We start from the raw sequence: 23,590 nt of genomic DNA, 5'->3' as shown, positions 1-23,590 counted from the left end.
TTTCCCTTTCATATGCTCTTCAGTAAATGAAGCTTGCCTGCTCACCTATCTTTATGTTATGGGCCACAAGGTATAATGCTACATATTAAAAAATAGAATTAGAACAGTCTTAGTAGCTAATCTTGTTGAACTGTGTATGCTGAATGTATACCATGCTAGTTTGTATATTTCCAAAAGGCTTATTATACATGTCGCATTGTGTGTGACCAACTTTAGCACTATTGTCACTGTTCCCCGTATGACTGTCTAGACAAGCTTTTCAGTTGTTGTTTTTTTTAACTTCGATAAGTCTCTGAGTCAGGTGACACCCACCCACTTTTGCACCAAAAAATACTATAGAACATATTTGTCTCTGTTGGCATCCGTGGCAGTACTGTAATTATGAGAACATAAAACATGCACAGTGAATCTTTTTAAGTTCTTTCATAATCTTTTTCCTGTGTCCTGAAAATAAATTCAGATATAGGCCAGCACAGCACAACAACTATACATACTGAGCTGGGGTGAAGGGTTACTAATAAGAGCTTCGGCAGATTACTACATTAAAATATGAAAATGCAATGCTTCCTACTGTGCCTACTAACAACAGCACTGCCTATTGTCTACCGTTGGCCACAAAACCAGCCTGCATTTTCATGGTCTCAGAAGTGTTAAACAGTACTTAAGGTTACTTTCATCTTATACCGTTCAAATTCCTTCTCAAATGACTTGGTCTGACCAAACACTGACACCAGTCTAAACTAATATTGAAAGAGCTAAAAGACAGGGTGTATTTACTGTATCCACCTATAAGCAAATACATGAATTCCACTTACTTTTTTATATATATATTTTTTTAAAAGTCCCATTTGTCCCATTTACTACTTGAACATTTCATCACCTATTTGTGTTTTTCTTTCCTGAAAATCTCACAATCCTGTCACAAATCCACATGCATAGTAGATAAAGAAATCCCAGGTGAATGTAGGACCACTGCTGGGCGTGAAATGGCTGCCATGTTTGCCTGCTGTAGTTACTGTATCTTGCCCTGCCATTGCTTGGTAATTAATGCACAGTTTAGCAAATTGTTATCATGCTTATGATTATGAGAACTGTATTATTTTAGAATGTTTTTATTTAAAAGCTTATCAGATGCTTCCTCTGTAACAACTATACTATGTAGAGATATACATTTATGTATAAGGAGGCTTTCACCTTCAGCTTCCTAATGCTTGCCCTTTTAAACCATGCTTTGAAGGTCTTGTGTAATTCACTGAAAGGTCTTTCAAAATAAATGAAAGTATGGCTGAAATGCTAGGTACACTAAATGCTGTAGTTCTGTGTCTATTAATCTCTGGAGGCCTGGGTTTGAGATGTTAATCAACTAAGGCACATCATTCAGTACTATTTAAAAGACTCTTGAGAAAAACCCAGGAGTTGTACAGAGCAGGATTGATATGTGCTTGCAGAGCATCGAGGTAAAGCCTGTATCATCATAGCCAGTGCCTTTGTATGTTTCATTAGTTGCCTAGGTAAAGTACTGCCTTTTGGAGTTCAGGGTGAGCCATGCGATCATAGTTCAATCCTACTTGAGTCAAGTCCCTGATCTGGGCCAGGACATGGGGAGACCGTTGTGCTCACACAGAGTTAGCAAGGAAAGTAGTCTGTCAGCAGTCTGATGGGTCCAGGCTGGGTCTCGTTTTCTGGTATCAGTAACTTGGTAATCTGCATTGTTTCAAGTATCTTTTTTTTCATGATGAGAGGATCTTGTGTTGTTGTAGGTAAATACCCTCAGTCAACTAAACTTTTAGAAACTGAGTCAAGGAGACAAACACTTCAGTGTATTAGTGCTAAAATTCCGATTGAGGGTTTTGAAGTTAGATGAAAAGAGGTGGTGCAATGCTGAACCAACAAAAGCAGTCAACAATGCATTTGCATCATAAGGTCGAAGCTAGAACAAAAGTAATTCAGTGATATATCCTGAATGCGAACCATGACTTTACATATCATCATATAAGCTTGAAAGTGATCAACATAATAGAGAGGAGGTGTTTTCCATCTCATACATTTTTATTTGATATTTTTCGAGATTGTTTGTGTTTAAAAAGGTATCAGGCTAATCATATTCTGAAATGTAATAAAGGCCATAGTTAAAAGAATGTCTTTATCATTGATTCTCCTCTTTCATTATTGGGTTCAAATAGGTGAATCTTTTAAATCAGCCAGTAATGTATCTCACTGTCATGTCTAGAAAAGTCTATGAAAAAAGGAGATACAAAGATATGAAATCTTCTCGCTGGTAATTAATGGTTCTCTGATCACATTATAATGTGATAATAGTTTTGAATTCACAAGAGGTTTCTTAATTGGATCTTAAATCTGCTACCTTGTTGGGGAAATATCTACTGTGCATTCACAAATGCTTTCCTGCTGTGTGCCGATAACAATGCCCTATAGTAGTGGTTGACCTTCATTTCCACTGTGACTGAACAGAAAATTAATTTTTTTCTATTATTGCCAACACCTGAAAATTAACCAAATAAACCATAAAAAAGCAATATACTCATAGCCTGTTGAATTGGGAAAGCTGGAAATCCAGACGACACCTGTAGAGCCAGGAGTCAGTTGAATTCAAATTTGTGACTGACTTGAAGAAACTGTAACTGGCTAAGCTGACTAGCTGGAAAAAAAAATGCAACTTTAATTTAGATGACGGTTTTCAACTGAACTTTTTCAACTTAGATGTGACAATGCAACAAAAAGATAAACAGCGCAACACAATATGAATGTGCTATGAATCATTTTAGTTATTTGAATCATTTTCTACTTGTGTCCACATAATGACTAGCAAGGGGTAAATCATTGACCTAAGTTTTTGGCTAGCCTGGTCTTGCTCTGTGATATCTGTTGCACTGTACATAAAGGATTGCATTGCACACTAAAACATTGTTATTATATTTGTTTTCATCGTTATGCTGAAAAAGTGTTTACTATATATTTAAAGTGCACACCAAAATAACCTGAACTGTATGCAATTACAATATGAAAAAAATAACCACACACCGGTTCTGAGATGTACTGTCTAAAATGGTTGTTAAGCGTTTTAAAATCAATCCGGAGATTACAAACAGTATATGAACTGTTATTGTTTTTTATCTATACATCTTTAGCCCCAAACTCATGAAATCTGAAAAAGCATATCTTAATCAATATCATAGAGTACATCAGTTTATCCAGACAACATACTTAAATAAAAGTCTGATTTGTATTGTGACCCTTGCCTGCAGTAAAATCAACAGCTATCAATAGTAGGAATACATAAACACAGCAAGTCATGTTTCAGGGAAATCTTTCAGTGCAAAGTGAAGGTACAGTTACACACAACAAAAAGTCAACCGATATAATGTTAGCAGAAGCTGGGAAGAGGTGGTCACCCTAGCAACCAGTTGCAGCACTCAGTCAGGGTCGGTTAAAATCTTTGCAAAGTTCACAACTTAGCCTGGCGTTGCCCAAATACGACTAGTGGCAGCGCCGGGGTCTAAGCACCTGTAACTGCCATGTCTCAGTAAACCATGCTGAACAGTATATGACAAAAACCAAAAACCAGATGGAGATTTCTCCCAATGCTCTTGCAACCAGATCAATATGAAATCCACTTTCTGCAGCCCAGAAAGGAGATGTTTTTTTATTCAAAATATTGATAACATTTCACAGGACACGCCTACAGTATAGAGCTGATTTTTTTTTCACTTTTGAAGACATTTTGTATGGCACCTGCCCCTCATGCGAGATGGGTGGAAAGTGGTGGAAAGCAGTTGCACTGGCTCATCTGGTAAAGGCAAAACTACAAAGTGTACAGGATGAGTCATGCAGTCACAAGAGCACTGGTCGGAGCACGTGGAGGCTTGACACAGTACACTGGCAGTGATACAGGCAGCTCCTTCTCGCCAGGCCTGGCCTTTTTCCACCAGGGTCTGTTAGCACATCAACATCCAGCCTGTCCATTGAGGGGCAAGTCAATATAACAGCTACCTCTAATAAAGCTGCAGACTGCCTAACCTAGTCTAGAAAAGGAACAGAGCCTAGGTGGGAATCCTCTCAGCTGCTTCAGTCTTGCCTCAATCTGCAAGCAAATTAAGTTATGGTGCTAAAGGTGACTTATGGCGAGGAAAGGAGCAAAATTGTAAAACTCAAAAAATGATGGCAGTGTAAAGATAACGTTTTGGGTTTTTTTTTGTATGTTGTAGATATGCACTGGAAAAGGGCCATCTTGTCCAGGCTAAATGACTGACTTCAACGCTGGAGGTCTTTTTTTTTTTTTTTTTTTGTCCACAAATAGAACAGAAAGGAAAATAAGAGAGCCTTTGGATTTCTGCAGGTGGCTGATGTGCACCCCAAGAGAGCTGCCACGATTAGCCTTTATCTTCACAAGTTTACATTAGCCTTTGTCAGAAGACCATCAAAAAATGATGGTCTTTTAGGGCATTGACAGGCTCTAAGATCCCAACAACAGCCAGTGACATCTGCCAAATGTGACTGAGGAGTTCAGCTCTCCGTCAGTTAACTATTTTACCAGCCGCTGACACTTAGACAAACCCAAGGAGCCCGACCCGGAGAAAGGGTGAGGGCTCTACAATGCTCTCTGGTACATTCAGTGTGTGCCTGTGTGCTACCACTGGCTCATACGAGCTTTCTAAAGCCTGAGTTAGTAGAGTGCCTCTGTGGGGGCTCCTGTTCCACTTCATTTCCCTATCTGTATAAGGTTGCATATTCTTACACAAGCACTGTGCATTTCCCTACCTTTATTTTTCAAATGTTTTCTCATTAACCAGTTTTAATTGTCGACCACATTAAGTGCCAGAATAACAAAGCTTTGTAACTTGAGTAAATCTCCCATTTGAAACTAAGTAAGCTAGTTTGCACATATTTACTTCAACAACTCACATGTGCAACACAGAACACCACACGTTGAAAGGCCACAGTGAGGACATTTACTAAAATCCACTTACCAAGTTCTGAAAATCAGGCCCTAGATTAGTATGCAAAAAGTAAACACTAACTAATAAAAAATACGCATTGTTGCCAGCACTTAAATAATAAGTAATTATGATCATCAAATAATGTCAATATAAAGACAAAAATATTGTATCCATTGTGTGGTTTATGCATATGGAGTGGGTAGATATTAACTTCAATGTAGAAGCTTTTTTTTTCTCTTGCTCTCTAAGTAAGTAATGTAATCCCTGCTGAAAAAGGCACTTCTTTGAGAAAGTCTGAGGCCTGACACCTGCACTGCAGGTTAGGTGACTTGTGTGGGAATGTTCTGTTCTACCTAAAAAAAAAATAATGGAATTGTCTGGAAGCTTTGGAAGCATTTCCATTTTTCCCGGGGAGGTTAGGAATTAGGCACAGTGTGAAAAAATTATAAGTGTACAAGCACCCCTGCTGAATACCACACAGCAAAACCTATTTGAATTCCTAAAAAAAATATTAACTCTAGCATAGTGCATTATCGAGTTCAATTGTAAAGTTGTTCTTCCCTAATCGTACTTTATTGTTACCCTCATCAGCCTCCCTTTGCTATATAAAAAAAAAATGGTCTGAATAGCCAGGGAAAAGTTTCCCACAGTCAACGGCCACAGAAGCACGCCATTGTCTTTTCCTTATTCCCTAGTTTGATGGACAACATTTTTATAAATGGGTAGCTAGCCTGTCAATGCTTTCTTGTTGAAAAGGCAAAGGAAGAGAGAACAGATTCTGCCAATATCTGACAAAGCATGTTAACACACACACACATACACAAAAAAAAAAAAAAAAAAAAAAATCAGGCATTCACACAGACAGCTGCCTCACGAAGCTACACAACACAGGTGTCTTTAAGCAACGTACCCCCTTTTCACATTCATGTCTAAAGGGAAAGCTATGAGGAAAATACCTGGGAAAGGAGCAGTCTATTGAGGCCTGCTAAATATCTATCTCCCAGGATAGGGGAAACACGCAGAGGACAATTGCAGGCACACAAAAAAGCATTGGATTTGTTAACAACCAGGCGGTTGCCAATTAGTTCCCCTTGCCTCTTCATTTTCTAGTAGATTTGAACACTATCAAGAATACTTCGTCACCTTTTTGGAGAAAAAAAATAACTGGCACAGATTATGATATAATGATGCAAGCATAAACCTTCACTTAGATGTGACCCATTATTTAAACTGTAACAGTTTTTGTTACCATGTCTGTTGCAGTGTTTAAGTCATTAATCTATTTATATTCTCATCATCAGTGTTTTGTACCACAGCTTCATATTATCTGTTACTTCAAAATTATAACCTTTTAATACATTTGGTTTACTAATTTACAGTATGAATAACCTTTCTACAGAATTGTTTCTATACAGATCTAGATCCTGGGATTTAACATTGTTTTTTAAATAGGAGTATTTATTTGGTATAAAGGCGATCTCCTATATCTGTGATCATTTTAATAATTACAATTAAAACATAGGCTGGACATTGAAATGTCTCAATATTGACTTTATATTGTGTAATTTCTAGAATTTCAAAAAGCTCATGGGCATGTAAACCTTGGACCAAATAAAGTTCTTTTTTTTTCTCCCACAGATCACCCCTATAATTTCACAAAGTGGGTAGATTCTGACCATAAATACATTTTGGCTGTTTGGAAACAAGAACACTGTGGAAAATTCAGTGAAAACTATAAAGATAATGAACTGGCATTGAATAAATTCAGAAAAATGGATGCCTAATATATATATATATATATATATATATATATATATATATATATATATATATATATATATATATATATATATATATATATATATATATATATATATAATTATATATATAATCTGACTAAATCTCCCATTAACACACTCTGGTGTACATGATATACTTATGTGTTCAGACATGATTTTAAGAGCTCTATTGAAGTGACTAGGATGAGATTTCTAATTCTGGAAATGACACCAAGTGGATCTAAACAACTTACATAGGAGAATAATTTAAAAAAATAAGAAGAAAGGCTGATTGAAAGCAATAAACATGAAAAATTAGTCCATGAGCAGCTTTTAAACGAAAACAAAGATAGCTGCAGTTTTGAGGTTATTCATTGCAGATTTTATCTAATAAGCCTGTGTCCTTGATTCTCTTGCACCTTAATCCTGCAACAGCTACGTTTTCTACACTCCACAACATGAATATCCTTGATTCAAAGTATCTTTAAAAAAAAAAAAAATATGAAAAATCTGCAGCAAATATTGTTATGGCTTAGACATAAAGGGTCAATTCAATTTATATAGACAAGACTAAATCCAATGTGCTCTTTAAAACATTAAATCGCAACTCAATGACCATACACAAAATAGACTCACATGCACTCTTTGATGCCCAATTTTTAATAACTTTAGTACATAAATTTTACATTTCTCAAAGGCCAGATTTGCAGCTGTTTCGATCAAATCTCAAACAAAACACACAGGGTTAGATGTATCAAGATCTTTACACCAAAATACACTTTTTGTGAAAGGAGCAATACAATTGCTTATGTTACAAAACTAGTAACAAACAAAAAAAGAAAAGAAAGAGGAATCTGTTTCTGGTTGAGGCGTATTACCATAACACTGCTCCACAACTGCTTCATAATTCATATCAGGGCTGGAAAAGATCTTCTGTGAACAGTGATTATTTTATTCATTCCCAGAAACAGAACTTCATGGTTTCTTTACAATGAAGACCTCCTCCTGAAATAATGTGTCTGCTATATTGAAAGGGCTGAGTTATTATGTACAATTCGTCTAGTCCTTACCTCTTAGATGTTACATTATAACGCATGACAAATTACTAATGCTAGAATTGGATTTAAATTGTTGCTACCTGCTACCAGTAAATATACCAGATACAATTTTGTCAATCCCCCAGGTCCATTAACTGGATTTTGGTCACCATTGAGGTTTTGATAAGAAAGAGGGTTAAGAGCATTATTATTACATACCGGTATATCACAAAATCATGTTAGTCAAACAGCCAACAGTAAAAGTAAAATAATAACTTAATATTTCAGTAACTGCAAAAAGACACTTTGTAGCTTTGGAAAAAGAAAACCCTACTAAAATGAACTGACAATGCCCTTCGGTAATCTTGAACTACAATAGCCCTAGTGCTATTCAGGAACTATGAAGGACATGAGCATATCTAAAATTGGGGCGGGTTTACTGGTATGTGTTGTGTTGATTTGAGTTCGTTTTCCTAAACAGGTCCACAGTTTTGAAAGAATTTAGCACAGCCACAGACCGAGTTTCTAGGTGGCAGGTAACCTCATAAACCAAGAATCCAATGAAAATGAATACCAACTCACCACTGTACCCAATGCTTGAAACAAATAGTTGAGGCACACTATCGCGACTTTGTGAAAAAACTTGTCACAGTAATGCCTGGTATATGAATACATAGTTAACTTTAGTGCTCAGTACTTATGAACATTTTACAGATTGACTACATTCATCCAATTGATTTTCCATTCCTCCTTCATTAAAGTGTCCATTTTAATATTGGAAATCATAAACAGCACCAAGTGTAAGATGCTTCTATAGAAACACCATAAACTGGAGTAAAAGCTAAGTAAATCTGGCCCATAATCTCATAGGTGATCAAACTCACCACTCATGTTGGTTATCAGTGAGGATGCAGAAGATATTTATTTTGCTAACAAGACATTGTTGATCTTATACTTGCCTTTGCTGAATAGCTTATCAGGATGGGTGCGGGCTGAAATGTTTGTTAAGGAGTTTCCACAACCAAGTGTATTCAAGAGAAACAGAGAGGGATCTAATTAAAAGGCTCCTCAGGCAACTCAAATAATGTGCAAAGTAACACATGTTATTAAGGTAGTGTAAAAAGGAACAAAATAGACACACAGTAGTATCAGTTAGTATATTGTTTTAGATGTCGCGTTGTATGGGATCCGTTTATATTAGCTGAATGTTGTTCAACTGAGAGGGATAGAATAAAAACGTGCCCATAAAGATTTGCGCGTGAATCAAGCAATGCACTTTCATACGCTGTACTGCCCTGGCAATCACATTTGATTGTCACTGGTTCATAATCATAATCATAATCATCATCATAATAATAATAATAATAATAATAATAATAATATAATAATAATAATAACATCAAAGGATGGACATTGTATGGCATCCACAGAGCTGATATTTGTGCAGTAAATCTTCAATCCAATACCCGTATGTTCTATATAAAATTCTGACTTGCAGTATGTATACTGTCAGATTGTATGTATATATGTACAGATACTGGGTCTCGATTTTATTTCAGAGAATAAAATAAAAAATACAGTCTCTTATTTGTTGTTATAAATATTTTTATTATAAATATTTAAATTATATATGTCGTAATTATATATATATATATATATATATATATATATATATATATATATATATATATATATATATAATATATATATAAATGCACTATTCCCCTCGGCAATTCGGCAAACAGACGCATGTTATTGTCAAAACAAAACCCACCGATTGTATCAATGTAATACCGCCAGTACTTTTCAACCAATAAGAGCTGACCTCAAGGTTTTGTCATACAAAGGCGACGTGAAAACAACGAATCAACTGTATCGGCGTCCGAGAGAGAGAGACAGAGAGAGAGATATGAAGAGATGAAGAGTGTCATGGCTGGCCCCATGGAGACGTGCAGAGAGAAGCTGGGTAAAGGGAGTGAAAATGTAACAAATATTGAAAATGAAGACAGCAGCATAGGTCCAAGAAACGCTGTGTGTGTAATTCTCAACTCATTCATACAGTTTAGTACAAAGGTTGGTGTGGGGAATTAATACTAAAATACCCGAAACCATTGATAATAATACATAGATTGTAAAGTGCTGTAAGTTACATACTTGTTTTTATCATTTCACAGATTAAACATTGATCTGTAAATGTTATGAGTGTATGACATATATAAATCGGCAGTATAAGTTTCAGTAAACTTGTCGCTAATGCGGTAATAATTTTAGTATTAAGTACCGTATCTGAGATCGTTGAACAGAAACATGGCTATACTTAAGTTATACACGGCATGGGTATATTGTGTCTGTTTGTTGCACATAAGATTTAATAAAAATAATACACCTAATAGCATGCAGACTCGGAATGAAGTCTTAATCACTGTTTACTACATGTGAGTAAGAAGGACAATGTTGATACGTTACGCTTTTACCAAGTACTGCCCTGACAAAACATCTTTATTCCTCTTGCAATTATCACCTTTTAAACAAACTTCATGACGCCTAAATTGAAATTTATGGCATTAACACCCTACAGTGTTATTTCAGGAAGTCAAAGCATGTTCCAGCTAATTTAATTAACAAAATAACAAAAAAAAAAAAAAAGAATATGTGTTTAGGTCAGAAGAAACATATTTGTTCGTGGTGGAAACGAGGTATGTCAAAATATTGGCTAATTTGTACCAGTACTCAAATGTATTTATAAAATACTTTTAAATTAATTAAAATATTTGTACACAGTTGGAAGATAAGACAAGTTCAAACATTACAAAAGAAAAAGAAAAAAAAAACGTTGCATGATATGTATGTATATGAAATCTGAATAGCAGGCATTGCACATATTGATTGAGGGTTTCGTTGATTAAAAAAACATTATTTTTCCAAGGGGCATATAGGCAGTGTACATATGATGTGCAATGTCATATTATCCTCAACAGCATTTATTAGGATAAATTAAACATTTAAAAAGTAACAAATACTAATTATATTGATTTAATGTAAGTCATACATATTTCACAAAACTTAGCATCAGTTATTCATTTTAATTGTAAAGGGGGGGGCTTATAAATAATAAACATTTTATTTTGGGTGAAAAAGTAGGTCATGGTGAATTAAAATTTCAATTTTTGTACCAGCTTGAGACACTTTCTCCTCATTCTCATCAACCACAAATGGAGAAAACACCGCCCCAGAATTTGGTCCACTTCAGCTGGAATGACCCTTCTGTTCAGTGCAAAAGCTTCCCTCTATACACCACTGATATATGTCTCCAGAAAATAATATTGGATTAGTATCCTTACAGTTCATTACAATGCATTGCATTGTTTTGCTGTAGTACAATATTGGCACATGAGTGGGTGAAGCTTGTCTGATTTGATTTAAATTTGTTATGAGTTGCTATGATGATGTTGGTGTAGATCATAGTACAAACCAATAGATTATGTACGTGGAAAATGGATGAGCAAAGTTGGACATTTTGCTCTGGTGCTTCATATTATTATTATTATTATTATTATTTATTATTATTATTATTATTATTATTATTATTATTTGTATTTTGTTTAGGCAGCCTAACACTACTATACTGCTTACAAACTAAATTAGACAGTTCCTTTTGACTATGCAGAGATTATTTTTTTGTTTTTGTTATTAAAGGTAATCTGATCTTGAAAATGGTTTCTAATCCAATAGTAACAGTAAATACCCTTTACAGAAAGAGGTATGTATCAGATACTAATTTCCATCACCATTTTGGTGTGAGAGAGGGTCAGTATTGACAAAATGTAAATCAATCCATCTTGACAGGCTTTTCACATATTCCGAGAGTACATGGGCAATGATTTTCAGGGTTTCTACAAAATCTACATTTTAATAGAAAATTGTATTAAAGTACTGCTCTTCAGCTGCGTCTAGAAAACATCATTAGAACTGCCACTCTGAGGTGCTAAATACTAACCAAACGATCTGCTGTAGCTAAGAACAATAACGATAGTGTAGGTGATGGTGCTTATCTCTTTTTTGCAGCTTAATTTAGGAGCTGATGTGCTGAAAATTGATGCCGATCCAAGTAAGCTCCAGAGCCTGTCGACCCTTCAACCAGAAGATTTATACAGCTCGGTGCAGCAGCACATATTGATTTTGCAGGTATATTTAACGCGGTGCTATTTTTGAGGGTAAATACAGCATAATTTATACCAGATTGGATTTCTTGGTTTTGTTTTAAATACCCCCTGTCTAACTGGGATTATAGGATTAAGTTTTAAACTCCAGGCTGCACCTGTTAATTTATGTGTTTATCCCCTATCTGGAACTCAATATATCTGTACATCTATATGTAGCAAGTTATATAAAAAAAAAAAAAAAAAAAACTTTAAAAAATCAAATCTAGAATCTGACCTTTTTCTGTTTAAAAGCCAACCACTAGTGGCCTCACTCTGCTGGACATGGGAATTGTGTTTGCATTCCAAAATGCAGCCAAACTAGTATCATTTTATGTTGCACTTTGATTAAACTTGTCCTAAATGCTTTGCTGCTTAATCCACCATCTACATGCAGCCTATCCTGTCATTTTTACAGTAAATAATCTGAATATCTGTTTCTGATTCACTGGTCTTCAAGTTGTACAGCTCTATGATAGACAAATATTTAATTAAAAAAAAAAAAAAAAAGTGGATTGACAGGCTACTAAATTCATCGTTGGTTTGTCTTTATATTAAAAAAAAGGCTTATTCTGATGGACAGACTACCATTGTGTAACAAAAGCACTATGATTGTTCACCCCTCACTGTTTAGTGATCCTTATACTGTATCTGTGATTGTCAGACAGTTTGCGTGCCTGTAGGCTGTGTACATTCTTTCCCCCTCCTTTTCTTTCTTAAGTCTGTTTCAGAAAAACTCAAGTTTATGGTGAAAGATAACACTGAAACAGGAAAAACAGATGGCACCAGTGGCAAGTTAAACACAGATAAAGGCCTTGCAGATAACTCACAGTTAAATGGGAGGATGAAAGCAGGTCAAGAGGAGTCCAAGCTCCGTATTGACGACAGTATAGTCCAGATCAAGGCTGGAAATTCCGAAGTAAGATATCTGCTGTTGCTTTTCTCTGCTTGGGGAATTTTAGACAACATTGAGTATGGTAGTTAAACTAGTGAGGCAAGTGGCTATGTTTTGTGTAAGTGTTTTTGTTTGAGCTACAAAACTTGCAGTAAATAATTCTACCAATTCAGTCAATTCCATAGGCAACTCCAATTTCAGTAAGGCATGTTTTTCAGAATTTTTACGAAGCAGGTAGTTTTAAGTTTCATGAGTGTGAAAGATGGTGCAAATGATTTTATTTATTTCATTCAGAGCTTTAATTTGGGTGAACTGCCTCCTGAATCTTGATCGGCAATATAACAAACTAAGACATCTGGTTCACTTCAGAATTATTTGTTCTGTGGAAATAAACCAAAAGTATAATAACAATACAGAGAAGTTTGTTTGGATAGTGAAAATGTGTTAGATTTTCAACAAACTCAATACCTCTGCATGAGGCTGTAGGGGGAAACTTCACATTGGAACTATCGACTAAATACAATGATATAATATGCTTGAATTTATTTTCACAGATTGATAGAAGGATAGCAGCATTCATTGAAAGAAAGCAGGGAGAGATCAATGAAAATAATGTCAGAGAATTCTGCAATGTTATAAGCTGTAATCAAGGTAAAGATTTTAGTTGTTTGTCATCATACTTCGGAAGTTTTTTTTTTTGTCAGAGTTTTTTTAAAAATCTCGCACAAGGTATTTATTAATCAGTAATGCATTTAAGATATTCCTGTAGAATAGCCTAACTGATTTGCTATATATAATTGTCAGTGATGCTTGAAAAGTTTTATAAAAGTTCATAACTAAACCAGTAGATATTCAAATGTTGCAGAATAAGAAATACATTGCTTTATCTTTGCTGTATCGTGTGTTGTCCATATGGAAGGAATATATATATATATATATTTTTAACATAATCATTTTTTTGACAATCAGGTAAGTCACCTAGGGAATACATTTCTCAATTTTTACTCAAGAACCAACAGTGCAACAGAATTGCACCAGAATTGTTGCATGAGGGAGATGCGATACAGCAAAGGTAAAGTAATGTGTTTCTTGTTCACTTTAACAAGTAATGTCAAAGTTTCCACAAAGCAGGTAGTTTTAAGTCCACAGGAGTATCAGAGACCAAGACAGTTCCTTCACCAATGTAATCTGTCTAGGTTTGACCCTGTGACCATACAGGTGTAGTCAAAAGTTTACATACTCCAATGGGAATTTATAATTTCTAGAACTTTCTCGGAAACAAATAATTATAGGAAAAAACTTTTGCTGCAAAAGATTTTGCTTTTGTGGATGAAGAAAAAAAGTTGCAAGAAATAGATTTATTAAGTACAATTATTTATTTCAGCAATTTTTTTTTTTTGCAAAACTCAAAAAATGCTAATTCAAAAGTATTCATACCCTGACAAGGAAAATTAAATTAATAGCTAGCTGAGGCACCTTTAGCGATAATAACCTCGATAATAAATGATGAAGATATTTGTCAATGAGCTTTTGGCATGATACTTTAGTGATTTTTGACAATTTTTCAATGCGAAATAGTTCCATTTCGTTCAAATTCCGAGGACTTCTCTTGTGCACAGCCTTCTTCAACTCATACAAAAGATTCTCAGTCGGATTTAGATCGCTACTGTGATTAGCCCATTCCAGACCCTTGATTTTTTTCTTCTTTAACCATTCTGAAGTAGATTTTGATGTGTGCTTTGGATCATTGTTGTGTTGGAATCTCCAGTTGCGCTTTAAAACAAGTTCTGTAGCAGAGGGTTTCACATGATTGGCCAATATCTTCTGGTATGCTATGGAATCCATTTTACCATGTATTGGAACCCAATTTCCTGTGCCATTAGTGGAAAAACAGCCCCATAGAAGGATATTGATACATCCATGCTTGACAGTAGGTGGTGGTATGGTGTTCATTTCTTTGTACACCTCACCAGACTTTCTCCAAATGTAACGACTAATCAGCTCAATTTGTGTTTTTCACTCCACAAAACCATTGACAGAACTCCTATCCATCATTCAAATGCTGTTTTTCAAACTTTAAGCGATTGTCCTTGTGATGTTTTCCTTAGAGTGGCTTTTTCCTTGGCTTGCGACCATTGAGACCTTCTCCATGCAATACTTGACCTCTGGTTAAAATGGAAACCGCAGTCCCAGTTACAGCCAATTCACTGTGAATGTCTTTGGTAGTCAGTTGTTATTAACCTTCCTCACAATTCTTCTTCTTTTTCTTGGTGAAAGAACCTTCTTTCTTCCAGACCGAAGGAGCATTGTGACAGTACCAGTCTTGTACTTGTTGATAATATAAACAAGAGCTGAAATTGGGATACTCAAATGCTTGGAAATTTTTTTGTATCCTTCTGCAGGTTTATGACAATAAATCATTTTCTTCAGATAGCTCGTTACTTTTTCCCATGTTAACTTCTTGGTACTGACAGCAATCACCCTATGCCTAACCCTTTTATACTCCGTAAGAATGTTCTAGACTTTTCTAGAATTTGGTTCTGCATTATCATATTGACATTTCTAGCACCTGGAGACAATACTATTAGCATCAAAAGATGTGAATACTTTTGAATTAGCATTTTGAGTTTTGCAAAAAAAAAATTGCTGAAATAAATAAGACTTATATTTCTTGTCACTTTTTTCCCTCAGCTACAAAAGTTATTTGTTTTTAAGGAATTTTGAGAAATTGTAAATTTCCATTAGGTTATGTAAACTTTTGACTTCAAGTGTGTACTTTACCAATTTACAACTGTTTTTTTTTATTTTTTTGCAGAAAACAGCTGTGCCAGAACCGATGCTGTGTTCACTCCTTACCCTGGATTCAGAAGCCATGTAAAAGGTATTTTTGTCTTATATTTGCTGTAGCTATGTAATCCTCATTACGGCATACAGTAATCATCATTTTCTGCAACAGGCAGGGAAATTCAACACAACAGCTTTTTCCATAGAACTAAATAAAGCCGATTTGTAATTTTTTGCCACTATATTTATTAGATGCAGACAAAATACAATATAATATTTGAATATACACTTTAGCTATTTGTGTAACTGTTCAACTTTGTTATTTTAATCAGGTTCTGTATAATCACAGTAATGTTTGTTGTATTTGGCTGTCATCTTGCATAACAAAGGGTGATCATTTATTTATTTATTTATGAATCCGTATTTTGATGTCCTTCTTAAATATGCTGCTGTTCCATAAGTTATATACATATACAGTATATGAGAGAGTTTATTAACCAATGCCGATGTTTTATAAAATGTGGCGATGCATTAATCTAACCAGTCAGAAATAGTGAAGTAGGCCCTTGCCCTCAAGAACTTACTCTAAGAAATGCCAGGTTTTGTCACAATTGGCTGAGCAGTATCCAGTATGAACATTTCATGTGTTTTTTTTTTTTTTTTTTTTCTTAAAGAAAATTGTGAGACCTTTGTAATGGTGGTAATATATTTGGTAAAGTCAGAAATGTATTTAATGTTAGTTTAATTACAGTAGAACCTAATTTATCCACTCCCGTTCATCCGCGACTTCCCTTATCCACGATCCCCTCATGAGTTTTATCTCTGAAATACAGTACATTATTGCCAGTGTAGACTTCGTGCCCTCGGTGCACACACGCACACACACACAGACACATGCATCAGTCTAAACGCTGTGGGGTCGACGCCGAGACAGCAGTTCTGCAGATGCGAGAGAGTCTTGGTAGGAACAGCAGAAGGATTCTATAAAATTAGTTCTCTTGAGGCAGTTACTTTGTGAAGCCCAGCAAACATATTTTGCCTCACTGCAACGAAAGACTATGATGGATTTGTCAAGGTTCAAAAGAACGACTTGCAGCAGTGAATTGTTTAAAAAAGCTGTTACAAAAAAAAAAAAAAAAAAACACTTGGTACGTATTTTGTTGAAATGTAAGACAAGTTTAAATTACATAGCAGAGTTGTTTATTTAGTTAAAAAAAATTGTAGAATTTTTTTTTCTTTGAAAACTAGCAACATTTAGCTACCATTATTTAATATTAGTGTGTGCAATAAATTAGTGATAATACCTTGTGGTATTTCTAGCTGCTAGCCACACGACATTGTGATTAACTTATTCCTGTCTTAAAATGTCTCATGATCTTGCAGCTTTGTAGCATTTTTTTTTTTTTTTTTTTTTTTTTTTTTTTTTTTTTTTATGTAACTAAAAAAGCTAGGAAAACGGGGTAGGGGGTGCATCGCATTTTGAAAAGATTTTACTAGGAGTATCACTGTCAAAGTAAACTCATTTTAAAACATTATTCTGTCTTTTAATATATTTTATTGCATACATCTCCTGTACATGCTAATTTGGTTTACATTGCTAGTTTCTCTCTTTTATTCATGCATTCTAGGTACACGGAATAACACCTAATTTATCCACGGATTTCACACATCCGTCGACCTATATCTCCCCATGCTTGTGGATGAATGGAGTTTCACTGTAGTATAGTTACACTGAATAAACGCAATGGATTTGAAAAATGAATAAATAAAAAAATAAATAGTATTGGACACTTGTCCTGACTCCTGATACTGTAGCAGAGTAGTACGTCATGGCCTTACAATATACTTCCAGTCTGTATTGACTCATACAATTCTCATACCATTTGTAAGTCAAGATATTAAAATATTACCAGTGTTGTGCCTCCATCTCATACCATTATACCTACCCACAAGGTACAGCTTCCCTTGCTAGAGAAATGTTGCAATGCCATAAGAAAAATCACTCAGTTGTAGTTTCAGAAGTGGGCTAAATTAACCTATGCAGCCCTTGGAAGTTTCAGTTAATATTTTCAGCGGTTTTGTGCTGTTCCAGTGACCAGAGTCATAAACACATACGGGCCTCAGACCAGACCAGACAGAGGGGGAGAACCTTGTGTGAAACCCATCTCAGTCCCCATAGACTGTGGGAGTCCAGCTATTGAGGAAAGGCTTCAAAACATAGAAGCTCATTTAAAGTTAACAACAGGTACTTTGTCTGTCTATGTGCTGCCTGCCTGCCTCCTGTTTGCCCATCCTGCGAGCTAAGCTTCCTGTCTAGTTTCTCCTATGTGTCAGCTTGTAATCGCTATTGTTTTCACTCTGTCGCTATCTTGATAGTCCCCTGTGTTGCTCAGATTTTAATCTGTTTGTATTTATTGCTTCCTGGATTACTTTGTCTCCTTGTCAGTTTACATTATTGTTTTATTTTTTCTAACATTTGTATTCTCTCTGTTCAGCTAGTTGTCTCTGTCTTTTAACAAGTAATCTGCTGTCTATTGTATTTAAATTTATGGTCAGTTTTGTCATCTGTTTATTTTTACAGTAAACAAAGGCAACATTTGTCATACTGGTAAATCCTATAAACTGCAGTCCACTTATCAGTATTTCTTATAAATACAGTTCTTAATATTTTACTTTGTTTTACCTATTATTTTTTTTTGTTGGACCAGGTGGACCAGTCCCTTTAAACATTTATCAGAGGCTTAAAATTTTGGAGGATAGAATTCTGGAGCTAGAAGGACTTTCTCCAGAGTATTTTCAATCGGATGTATGTATTGGCTCTGATTTCATTGATTGAGTTGCCTATTCAGTTAATTAGTCATTTTAACACGAATGTGTCACTGTACACTCCATATAAAAATATTAATGTTTAATATAGTGGGTTCCAATCAAGAGCAGTACTGCAATCTACCTGCTTCATGGGTAAATGTTTTTGCTTTTTGCCACTAGCTGGGGGTGAGAAGTCTAGCATGGGGTGCTGCTTTCCTGTGAAATGGGGAAGAGATTGCTTGCCCCCTGGTGGGCAACTACAACATATTAAAAACCTTGGCTGTAGAGCTTTGTAATTCAGTAGTCCAGGGTACCGAAGTTGGCTGGTTTCTGCATTTTTGGCTTTTTGGGACCCTCTTCCTGGGCATTGCACATTGTGGTAAGGGTGAGGTACCAAACAGACTTGGGACATTCTTTTGTGTATAGAAAGTACGGAGTCACAGATGCAGAGTTGCTTATATTTCCATGTGTTCAAGAATTGCTAAGCATTTGTAAGCATAAGACACATAGCAATATAAGGATCCTGATATGCTTGTGGTCAAAACCTACATTTTGGCTGGTAAGTAACTCTATTTAGGCTTGTAGCCAAGGGGTAAACCATTACTTCATTTATGTGAAGAGGCCTCTCGTTTTGTTTCCTTGGCTGAGAGAGTTAAGTTTGTCTTTAAATAAGCAGCATTTGTTTTGAGCCCACTGAATTAATTTACCTGCTAATAGAGGGAGAAAAACATCTGGAATCTTTGAAGATAATCACGATACAATGCAAAACAAGAACATTCTGTTCTGATTAGCTCATTAAGAACATAAGAAAGTTTACAAATGAGAGGTGGCCATTCGGCCCATTTGCTCGTTTGGTTGTTAGTAGCTTATTGATCCCAGAATCTAATCAAGCAGCTTCTTGAAGGATCCCAGGGTGCCAGCTTGAACAATATTACTGGAGAGTTGGTTCCAGACCCTCACAATTCTTTGTGTAAAAAAGTGCCTGATATTTTCTCTTCTGAATCCCCCTTTGTCTAATCTCTATTAGTGAGTAATTGAAAACAAAATATACACTTCAGTTTGATTTTGAATTATTGCATTTTCAAGTATAAAATAATAGCAGTCTAGTATACTAGGGATGGGAGATTATGGGTTCAAGTTGTTAGTGATGAAATCAAATGTTCAATCTGTTAACCTTTAATCTAAATAATTTATCAAGCGTGTAAGTTTAGCCTATGGCATGTATTGGTGTTGATTCTCTCCAAGCCCCAGCTACCTGCATGCCTTCTGTTTCTATTTCAAATCTCCATTAGATTTTCTGCATGTGTGTGTACTTGCAAGCATATTATAGGAACAGTCATAAGACTTAATTTAGTTAGTGTTTCGTTGAATGCAATAACTTAACCAGCTTACTATGTCTTCTGAGATTCCATCATTTATTAATTTAGTGATTTATAAATGACTTTGCTGAATCGTAGTTCTAGACATGGAGACCAGTATTATTATTAGCCCAGTGTCCATGGTAACATTTACAATAGCTTTTAGTGCTATCATGTAAATGGCGGATTTTTGTAACTCTTAAGTCATGTTTTTTTTTTAATCCCCCAGAGCTTTTTACATAAAAGGCAGAAGGCTCAGCCATCTCAGGTGAGCACACTTTTTTTTTTTTTTCACATCATTTTGCGTCTTCAGAGGTCTGTGCGATTGACTCTAAATTGCTTCTGTATATTCCAGACCTACACCCTGACAGAGCTGGATGGGAAGATAAATGCGCTCAAGACAACGCTATTGAAGAAAGTAAATGAGTCTCTGCCCATGGAGACTGACGAGCTCCCCATGTGAAGCCATTTCCAATTTGGAGACTGTAACCTTTTGCAGCTTGACTCCCCCACTTAAGCAAAATAATTCAAGACAAATGCACAATAAAAGATTATGATTTTTTTCCCCAACCACCACATGAACACAATATTGTTTTGTCTTTTTTAAATCTACATACCTACAAATATACATACATGCTTGTGTGGGTGCACGCTTATATATTTGTGTGTAATTGATTAGGGCTGTCAAGTGATTAAACACATTCATCTCCTTATATCTTGGTTTTAATTGTGTATTTAATTGATACGATTACTGCATCCATCTCATTTAAGTTTGTTTTATCACTAATATTGCATTTATTATTATCATCATCCAAAAAACAAACCAGCATAAAAACCCTGTTTTCCTATTTCTGGATTCTGGATCCTATTTGTTGGTCCATCTTTATAGTTTTATATGTATTTACAATCCAGCATTTGTTGCTAACTTGTTTGAACCACTTGCTAATCACAGTGGAGTCTGTTTATTACTCACCTTACTGCATTTAAAATTCGCAGTTTCATTTATAGTTTATTTTACTCATAAACTGATGTTTTTCATTTGCTATTTAAGTAATAATATTATTAAGCATGTTTAGTACTCAAGTGGCACAGCAGACAATTGCACTTTTGTGATACTGAAACTCACTTTGACAGTAGATACAAGTAACCCTCTTTCTATCCAGTGAACTTTCTGAGCTTTTTTTTAAAGTAAGCTTTGCTACATAATGCTGTTCCATGTACTCAAGTGTATTATAATGTCTGTTTTTATATAGAATCTATACAATACTGTCATCCTTGCCTAACTAAATTGTGAAATATCGAGGGATCACTGTATATACCTCGTTTATGTTAGACACTCATATATGATTTTAGAAAAATGTGCACAGATATCTGTATAGTAAACTGTGAAGCCTTCAGATCATAATAATATAACTATATATATATATATATATATATATATATATATATATATATATATATATATATATATATATATATATATATATATAGTAGACTGTAAATATATGGAGATGTAATACAATTATTAAAGCTAGGTATGTTACCTGTTAAAAATGAGCATATGTATTAACTTGTCTGTTTGCTTTTGCCTTCCTCAAATTATCTTGGCTTATAACCTGGCAGAGAGCAGTTCCACATATCTTGTTTTTTACTATTTATATTACAGTGTCCTTCTACAAAATGACAGTATAACTGACTGTGGCAGAGCAAAGCTCTGCCCTTTTTAAATTGGCAGGGATGGGGTTAATTTCCCCTACCTGCCTGGGTTTATTATGTTCAGGTGGTTGGGGTTGATTAGTTGATTAGGTTAATTAACGATCAATCAGCGCCAAGCCACCCGACATAAAAGGAGGCCTCTGCTTCTCATTTGAGAGGAGGGAGCTGAGGAAGCAGGTTGGTTTTGTTTGGTTGTCTAAATTTTTCTAAATCCATTGAAGGCATTGCCCAGCCTGGAAATCTTTATTTTTGTAAGTTTAGTTTTTTTTGTTTGGTTATTTATGTTTAAACATCATTATTTTTGCCCTTGTGCCTTTTTATTTTGTGTTTATAATAAAAGTATATATTTTTTTGAACTGCAGTCTGTCTCTGGGCCTCTATACACTCGCCAGCCTGCCACATTTGGTGTGAGAAGTGGGATAGCGCCACCTAGAGGCTCAGAGCAGTATTTTTATTTTTTTGTTTTTTTGTTTTTTTTGGAATTTTTGGGATAATTTAAAAAAAAAAAGGCAGGACAAGCAGCAGCTGAAGAAATGTAAGCTGTTGCAGCCACCGCTGGAGGACCTGGCCAGCCTCTTCCCTTGGTGTTCCTGGTGCGGGAAGGAGGACCATCGTTGGCGGTCTTGCCCAGATGTGCCACCGGCAAACTGGTGTGGATGCCCCTACAACCAGGCCCAGGAAGAGGCGCAGTATTCACCCCGGGCATCAGGGGTCACCCATCTACCTCCAGCACCACCACCTTCACCACCGTCCCAGGAGATCTGGGACTGGTTGATGCACCCTGAGGCAGACCTCGTCCGCGATCTCCCCATAGTTATCAACACGCTGTGGCGTCGAGATGGGGAGAGGTGGGAACAGTGGGAGGAACAACACCACCCAGCGTCCTTCCCAGAAGTTGCCCTCATGGTGGTTAATTACCTGGCGGTAGACATGGGAGATGCCCCGGTCACTCCAATAAAGAAGGGTGAGCCACCTTCCCGAGAGCCAGAGAGGGGTGAGCCACCTTCCCGAGAGCCAGAGAGGGAGAAGGAGCTGCCGCCGCTCCCAGAGCCAGAGAGGGAGGAGGAGCTGCCGCCGCTCCCAGAGCCAGAGAGGGGGGAGGAGCTGCCGCCGCTCCCAGAGCCAGAGAGGGGGAGGAGCTGCCGCCGCTCCCAGAGCCAGAGAGGGGGGAGGAGCTGCCGCCGCTCCCAGAGCCAGAGAGGGGGGAGGAGCTGCCGCCGCTCCCAGAGCCAGAGAGGGGGGAGGAGCTGCCGCCGCTCCCAGAGCCAGAGAGGGGGGAGGAGCTGCCGCCGCTCCCAGAGCCAGAGAGGGGGGAGGAGCTGCCGCCGCTCCCAGAGCCAGAGAGGGGGGAGGAGCTGCCGCCGCTCTCAGAGCCAGAGAGGGAGGAGGAGCTGCCGCCGCTCTCAGAGCCAGAGAGGGAGGAGCTATGGCCCAAGGATGCCTGCCTTGCACCGCCCAGGGATACCACGCCCGCTCCGCTCAGGGACATTCGCATCGCCTGGGGTTGCCTGCTGCTTCGCATCGCCTGGGGTTGCCTGCTGCTTCGCATCGCTTGGGACTGCTGGTGTCTCCTTTTTGTTTTCAAGGGTTGCCGAGGGAGCCGGGCCGCCGCCTCCGCCACCAGAGGGAGCCGGGCCGCCACCGCCGCCTCCGCCACCAGAGGGAGCCGGGCTGCCGTCGTCGTACTACCTTGGAGATCCGGGGCCCCCTCAACTAAAGAAGGCTTGGGGGCTCCGACATCAACCCCGCCCACCACCACCCACCATAACAGCCCACCCAAAGGACATAATTGGACTCTTGGGGGTGGGGGGAAGGGGGTAGTTGGCCGATTGCGGCCAGTGTACGTTGTACATGGGGGGAGGTGTGTGGCAGAGCAAAGCTCTGCCCTTTTTAAATTGGCAGGGATTGGGTTAATTTCCCCTACCTGCCTAGGTTTATTATGTTCAGGTGGCTGGGGTTGATTAGGTTAATTAACGATCAATCAGCGCCCAGCCACCTGACATAAAAGGAGGCCTCTGCTTCTCATTTGAGAGGAGGCAGCTGAGGAAGCAGGTTGG

General features: G+C 37.0%; 1 protein-coding gene across 2 annotated transcripts; it reads left to right on the top strand.

Annotated features, from left to right (window-relative positions):
• The first annotated feature begins 9,675 nt into the window (after positions 1-9,675).
• Positions 9,676-20,387, top strand: LOC121325013 (MAP3K12 binding inhibitory protein 1). Of its 2 annotated transcripts, none has more exons than XM_041267299.1 (9): positions 9,676-9,804; positions 11,839-11,958; positions 12,694-12,891; positions 13,422-13,518; positions 15,683-15,748; positions 17,744-17,896; positions 18,360-18,457; positions 20,047-20,085; positions 20,173-20,387. In XM_041267299.1, the coding sequence occupies exons 1-9, from the start codon at positions 9,691-9,693 to the stop codon at positions 20,278-20,280; spliced, it is 993 nt and encodes a 330-aa protein (XP_041123233.1). In that variant the 5' UTR covers positions 9,676-9,690; the 3' UTR covers positions 20,281-20,387. The 2 variants fall into 2 exon arrangements, with proteins under 2 accessions (XP_041123233.1, XP_041123232.1); XM_041267298.1 differs by having other exon boundaries at positions 9,676-9,846.
• The last annotated feature ends 3,203 nt before the right edge of the window (positions 20,388-23,590 follow it).

The sequence above is a fragment of the Polyodon spathula genome, chromosome 12 (genome assembly GCF_017654505.1).
Source record: "Polyodon spathula isolate WHYD16114869_AA chromosome 12, ASM1765450v1, whole genome shotgun sequence".
NCBI lineage: Eukaryota > Metazoa > Chordata > Actinopteri > Acipenseriformes > Polyodontidae > Polyodon > Polyodon spathula.
The sequence above is the reverse complement of the archived record's forward strand: the minus strand, read 5'-3'. Positions and strand labels throughout refer to the sequence as shown.

Bases quoted from the DNA above. Each gene is read 5' to 3' on its own strand.
- LOC121325013 (XM_041267298.1), top strand. From the start codon at position 9,691: ATGAAGAGTGTCATGGCTGGCCCCATGGAGACGTGCAGAGAGAAGCTG. The intron at 12,892-13,421 runs GTAAGATATCTG...TTATTTTCACAG, and splicing joins TCAAGGCTGGAAATTCCGAA to ATTGATAGAAGGATAGCAGC. The intron at 13,519-15,682 runs GTAAAGATTTTA...ATTTTTTTGCAG, and splicing joins TGTTATAAGCTGTAATCAAG to AAAACAGCTGTGCCAGAACC.